This window comes from Sphaeroforma arctica, assembly GCF_001186125.1.
Source record: "Sphaeroforma arctica JP610 unplaced genomic scaffold supercont1.168, whole genome shotgun sequence".
NCBI lineage: Eukaryota > Ichthyosporea > Ichthyophonida > Sphaeroforma > Sphaeroforma arctica.
In genome coordinates this window covers 92,855-99,608 of record NW_014040390.1, presented here as the reverse complement: position 1 = coordinate 99,608, position 6,754 = coordinate 92,855, and the positions used below count along the sequence as shown (strand labels likewise).

The 6,754-nt window shown below is 46.4% G+C and overlaps 1 protein-coding gene across 1 annotated transcript in view; it reads right to left on the bottom strand.

Annotated features, from left to right (window-relative positions):
• Positions 1-6,677, bottom strand: part of SARC_03338 (trimethyllysine dioxygenase) — a gene marked incomplete at its 5' end in the record, with an annotated part of 7,248 nt that extends 571 nt beyond the window's left edge. Inside the window, 8 exons of the mRNA XM_014302869.1 lie at positions 329-400; positions 1,564-1,724; positions 2,557-2,698; positions 3,444-3,652; positions 4,464-4,566; positions 5,059-5,140; positions 5,623-5,768; positions 6,670-6,677. Of these exons, the coding sequence (XP_014158344.1) occupies positions 329-400; positions 1,564-1,724; positions 2,557-2,698; positions 3,444-3,652; positions 4,464-4,566; positions 5,059-5,140; positions 5,623-5,768; positions 6,670-6,677 (923 nt within the window). The remainder of the gene's footprint in view (positions 1-328; positions 401-1,563; positions 1,725-2,556; positions 2,699-3,443; positions 3,653-4,463; positions 4,567-5,058; positions 5,141-5,622; positions 5,769-6,669) is intronic.
• Between the last annotated feature and the right edge of the window lie 77 nt (positions 6,678-6,754).

The following is a 6,754-nucleotide window of genomic DNA, read 5'->3' as shown; positions in this document are numbered from 1 at the left end:
TCGTTCGTCGTCGTACGTACGTACGTAGTAGTTACTATATATTAGTATATATATATATATATATAGTATATATATTAATAGTATATATATATATATTGTGTGTGTGTGTGTGTGTGTGTGTGTGTGTGTGTGTGTGTGTGTGTGTGTGTGTGTGTGTGTGTGTGTGTGTGTGTGTGTGTACACATCTACACACTCCCAAGATGCTTTCACACCTGGTTTGGAAATTAATGTGATCCCGTGGGTAGCCACTCATGTATCAGCATATGCATGTCTGCTACGCATGCCTGAATATTGCATTATATGACAAGCTAGTTTGAGAGTCTCATACCTTCCTGGGGTCAATGGGAATGTGTAGACGTTCTGTTCTTCTCGCAGAATGGATTCAAATGTTCGGAGAGCGCTGATAGAAGAAACGGGATAGCAGGTGTCATTGTTTAACGAATTGAAGTGTTCCGTGCATAGTACGAGAGATTCAGGCTGTGGTGCGGGCACGTTTGCAACGCCATATATATAGTTGGAATAAATAGCCTGATTCCGTATCTCGGGTGAAGAAATGGGCTACGCTCAAGAAGCAACACTTAAATTTGTGATCACCAGCCACCCAGTGATCCTAAAGGCAGCCCTGAGACACTCTCCTTCCACACAGCAGAGCATATACTCATGATTCCCTGAACACGTGCTATCTTGACGGTCGACGTATTCGGCTTGGGACCGTTCAAAAACTTAGTTATTAAGCTTCTTCAACAGCAAGAGCTCGAGCAGCTACATACATGTGATCATCAACCAAACACGACCAGTCCTCCTGAATATGTGTCATGTCTACGATTGACTTGACACATACCGCTAACAACTTAAACACAGGGTTGTGTACGTACAGTACAATGAAGTGCTCAACCAATACCCGACAGGTGGTTTTCAAACACTCAGCAATTATCGCCTGAGGGCGAATGCATGTCCACCGTTGGCACATTCCGTTAACGACAGCTGAACGAGTTTGTAGTATAGATCACAAGCGACCCAAATGAGCACACGCCGAGACGGGCATGTCACTAACTACCATTTATACCACTCACAACCACTCACATTACTTACAGATTGGTAGCCAAGTGACTAACAACCCCTCGAAACACTTAAGATTTTGACAGACCTGTGACCAACAACCATACATACCACTGACAACCACTCAAACTACTTGAAAATCGGCAGCCAAGTAACTAACAACCACTCAAACCACATCAAAATTAACCGTCAAGTAACTAATAACCACTCAAACCAGTTAAAATTAACGGCCAAGTAACTAACAACCACTCAAACCACTTCAAATTAACGGTCAAGTAACTAATAACCACTCAACCCAGATAAAAATTATCGGTAAAGAAACTAACAACCACTCAACCCACTTCAAATTAACGGTGAAGTAACTAATAACCACTCAACCCAGTTAAAAATTAACGGTCAAGCAACAAACAACCACACAAACCATTTCCAAATTAACAGTCAAGTACCCAAAAACCACACATACCACTTGGTATGTTGACAGGCAGCGCACTGACAACAACTCACCGGTAGATCTCCTGAATGCGGCTCATGTCGACGGTAGACGCATCCAGCACAGCACGGTCGCATGTGTTGAAATTGACGCGCACCAGTTCATAGCTGGTGGAGTCCACAATCAGGACAGGCCTGCTTATCGTGGACCAGATTTTTTGGACCGGGTCGGCGTACTGCGCAAATGCCCCCGGAAACAGAAAGGGACACGAAGGAGTGCGTGAGTTTGGCAACCTAGTATGAAGACGAGTTGCACTGGGGTGTGGTGGTACTGTACTGTATCTGACTTGTGCGAGAGATCGGGCGCAAGGGTGGCGGTGCAGACACACATGTCAGTAACTGTGCTGATGACACGTGTTCGGTGTCTGTGGACTTCAGATGTATCGCAAGAACGCGCTCGGGAAACATCGAAGGTCGATCTACGTAGGACATTGCTATGGTAAAAAAAGCGAATAAAAGGCAGCTAAGTAAGTAGGCTAGTGTCCATGGTGCTCTATATTGCATTGTTTTGGTGTGTGACGTTCCGGTGGGCTGCTTGACCTCATGACATGCGAATCTGACGATCGATGCAATGTATCTGATTTGCGCATGCGTGCGTGTTTACGCGAATGTGCGTGTTTGTAACATGTTTGCTGGATAGTTCCCATTGATGCTGACTCTAAGAAATGTAGGAGATAGACCCATCTAGTGCTCGTCACCGTATGTATACTGCCAACCCCAGAGATCCAACCGAGTTTTACTACAAAACAGCGTCCTTGCAAGTAATATAAATAGTACTACATAACATAATGAACAAACAGTCTGTTAATGTTTTACTACAGCGATACGGTAGTATGAATCAGGCAGAAGAGATCAGCGCATCCGTCATAGAATATTATGTGCATTAAGTCAACAAGGGTCTGCAAGGGTGACCACATCACTCGAGACTGGAGTTCAGACTTGTCAGAAGACAATTTAACGCTCATATATTGCATCGAATTGTCTTGTCTGCGTACTCATGCAACGTACCGTTTGCGGAATGTTCACCGTGGTGAGTGTGCGGTAGATCTCAGGGTATTGGTCCCGCAATTGCCGTCCCGCTTTGAAGCCGTCCACCAGGGTGCTTTCACCCCCCGTGCCGTCAAAGGACAGGCAATGAAATACTTGTAACCTGCACTTTCGATTGGATGTATCGGAGAGAGCCAACAGTTAGTCAGAACACGAACCCGGTATGCTACACAGCCATTTACCACATGATACTCCGATTTCTCACAGACTGGCGTAGAGTGTCAAGATTGTCTCGCCCGCACTGTATCGGTACAGCTGTGAATGCATGTGTTGTGGCTACTTTATTTGCATAGGGATTCTCGGTGCACCCATACTTGATACTACTACGTGTAAGAAATCACCATACTATGTGCGAGTCATACGCATACTATGCTACCACATTACTTGTACTACTCCTTACAGGCGCGCAACCCAAGGTGCTTTAGCATAACCATAAACCCTAAATGATGTATGCGAAACATAGCAACGGATTTGCATACATCCCACCGAGATATATAAACAACTAAACGCATACTAGCACGGTAGAAACCAGCGGACTCAAAAGTGTACATGTGTAGCAATTCTCGTATGATATCCTTGTGTATTGTATGTATATCGACCAGTGTATGCCAGTGCAACAAATCCATCAAACTAGTCAAAGATAGGAATGGCAGTTGTACCTGCACGCACGTCGAATACGCTAGCAAATCCCCAACTAACTGCTGAGTGTGAGTAAACGACCATCCCAGTAGATATCCGTATATTCAACTATAAACAAGTCAAGCGCTCTACCTAATAAATCGGTAGGGCTTGATGTCACACAGACTGCACCAGTCAACAACCCTGTCCCACCTACACTCAACACGTACCCGGCTGGATCGGAACAGTACGTCATATCTGTGTGGGATGGCAGTGATAGGTTTGTGTAGGCTGTATCCGCGTGATCGAGCGCATTGTTAGAGAACGTCCACCATTCGCCATAGAATGTGTGCATAGGCGCGTACACTCGCTTGATGACCGCTTGAGTTGCTTGTTCCGTGGCGGGTACTCCGTCGACCAGCGCAAACCCGGTCCGTTTCTAGTGATTTATACAGTATAAGGAATTGATATACGTGTGTACATAATTAATTTTACATGTAAGTACGAGCGCGTCTTATAATCAGACATAAAGTATGTATGAGTGTGGGGTGGTGGCGTAACTTTCATTTGATTCTGTGTGTGCAACAAGCAGTCAATTTGCAGCGCACAGCAGAATATTGGCACAGCACCGTTCAACAAGGAGCTAGTATCCACTCCCGTGAGCAGAAGTGGGCGTATGCAACCCTAAGCCCTAAAACCCAAACCCCTAAAACCCTAACACTTGACCATGCCCGGGTGAACGCTAAGACCACTACACTTGTGAGCTCCGCTACGCCGCACTTGTCCCCGTTGAATGCGGCGGTTTACATTCAGGGCGGCACTAAACTTATGCACCCGAGTTCGCACGCTGCGTTGCGGACAATAAACTCAGTTTGTGGCATAGCATCGAGCTGCTCTATCAGCCAAAGTCACCTGTGAACCACTCACACTCACAGGCTATGCAAATGAGAGCGGTACAGCATACCGTATTAGACACTGACACACCGACTGGGTGAGCACAATATACCCAACCGTTTAACCGCTCTGAGTGGGATACATCGATACATAACTTAATCAATCCAACAGACCAAAAACAAGCATGTATCCGATTTGAAATCCCTGAATAGATCAACGAACCCGGTGGGAATATAAGTTCTGAATCGGTTGCCAACGAATCATCGAACGCACATCAGACTGCGAGTGCACACAATATATCTGGTGAGACCTAAGCGAGACCACCGTACGAATAAACACCACTCCATACTACTCACAATGTCTGTCAGCCATGATTTTATCCCACTAGTGCTGTCCATGAATTCGTTGTACTGTGTCACTGGCGGCGTGGCAGCAATTGACGCGTCCCAAAACGTTTGCCTGGACGTTCGTGAGGGGATGTGCGTGCTCATTAGCAAACAACAGACAGTGAGTGGCATTGATGCGATAGTGAATGTGCATGTACGCAAAAAAAAGGTCTAGCAAGCGGACTTAGCTGTATCGGCGGATGGATCAGACCTACGCCAGATGACATGCATGTGGCTTTGTAGTTGAGATGTTGAAGAGTTGCACGCACATACAGCGCGCAGATCGACTTCTCTTTGCACTTGTGCAGCGAGAAACCCGACCCGTGATCTCTGCTGTGTGCGTGTGTGCACGTGCACGTATACTAACGTTTCTTCTTGTCACCACATGAACATGATGCCCAGAGAGAGACAGGCTATCGCCCGTGGTACAACACAACACCGTGTGATGAAAGGGGTCATACGCGTCATAGCTATATACAATCTCTCACAACCCATCGCCAGCAAACCTGTCCTGCAAGTGACAAGCACAACGGACACGCACTGTAAAAACGGACACTCACTGCACCTGTCGGTCTCTTTCCTGGGGCGTTTGGCCATTGCATTCCGTAGAGACGACAAAAGATACGTCGACGAATGCCCATCGGGCCCTGAGGTATTAGGATTGTTAGAGTGACAATGAATCTGAGAGAGTGGTGCGATTAACTGTCCATTCGGTGTCAATGTCTTGGTATCAGCACACTCTGCAATAGCAAGCCCTGATATGGGTAGCTACTCTGCAGCAGACACTGATGAATAAAATAACATCGTTGGTGTTTGGAAACGTCAGGACTAAATTATGTCTCGCAACAGCTGAACCCATGACTCATGCATTTCCTGAACCGGATGACTTAGCAACGCACACACAAACGTCTGCTCGCTCGAAGCGACACCTCTTAAAACAAATTGTACGACGGACTAGTGGCGTACGACTCACTCCGAAAATCACATACACACACCGCCCTGCACCTGGTCGAGTGTGTCATCAATGGCTGGGCTGATCAGCGGTAAAATCACATATGACGGAATAATGGGAGCGAAATACCCCACACATACGCATATCCCCTCGGGAAGACTGCCTGTAAGAACATACACTGGACGTCCAGCGCATCGTCTCGTATTTGTGCGTGCTCGGGTGCGATGTCCAAAGGCAAGTCGTATGTCTCGAGCAGCCGCTGCCGAGTGTCTGTGTGGTAGCACGTGGGGCATCGGCAGTGGTCTCTCAGCCAAATCCCCTCACTAAGGGAACAATGGTGCGGTGAACGGGTTAGTGTACCGAACTATCTACAACAGGCACCACACACGGGCTTATTGGCGTATGCGCAGACACCAGAAACTGTATCAGTTAAAATCATATCAATAAACGGATACGTATCTCTCTCAGTGGGAACACATACTATACCAAAACTCTCGGGCTGGGATTGATTGGGGCGACCAGAACTGTGAGTAGCAAATCAAGATATGGCTTGGACAAAAGATAAAAAATTGAATAGTGCCTCCGCACGGGCGTCCGATCTGTCTGTGTGCGGCCCATCTGTGTGTCTGCAAAGGCACACAGATGATCATCCGCAACTCCAACTCACAAGCCACACATCCACAGCAAATACAATACAATGTGCGCCCCTATCGGTTCGCGAGCACAGACACACACACGAACGCCGACCATTCTCAGGTATATGCTTAGAAAGTGTGCAAAGAACTGCATATGTGGCCCTGACTCAAATTCCGCCAATCGAGGTATATACAATGTCGACGCGTACGCATCGCATCAGATATGTATACAACATGTACACCAGGTACCAACTCACATAAACACGTGTAGCTGAAATGCTATCTGCACACTAGAATGCGGATATACACGTGAAGTAGAGCTATATTGCTCATTGACGAAAAATCAGAACTCCTGTAGTACAAATCGATTGTTGATTGCGGTTCCTACCTATCAATACATAGACGATGCTACATATTTAGAGAAGATCACACCAAACGCATACGGAGTCCAATTGAATATCCTGTTCGTAGATGGGCAAGCAACTGCAAGCCGGATGCGCATACAAACTATGACTGTGCTACTTAGAAACTTATGTTCCTATTTGAATATACGCACGCATCGGATTCATACATCTAAATTGGAACACACGTGCACATTTATGTTACTTTGTGCATCGATCTAGGGTTTCCAGTGGCACGATATCCACATAGAATGTACTAATGAATATGCTCTT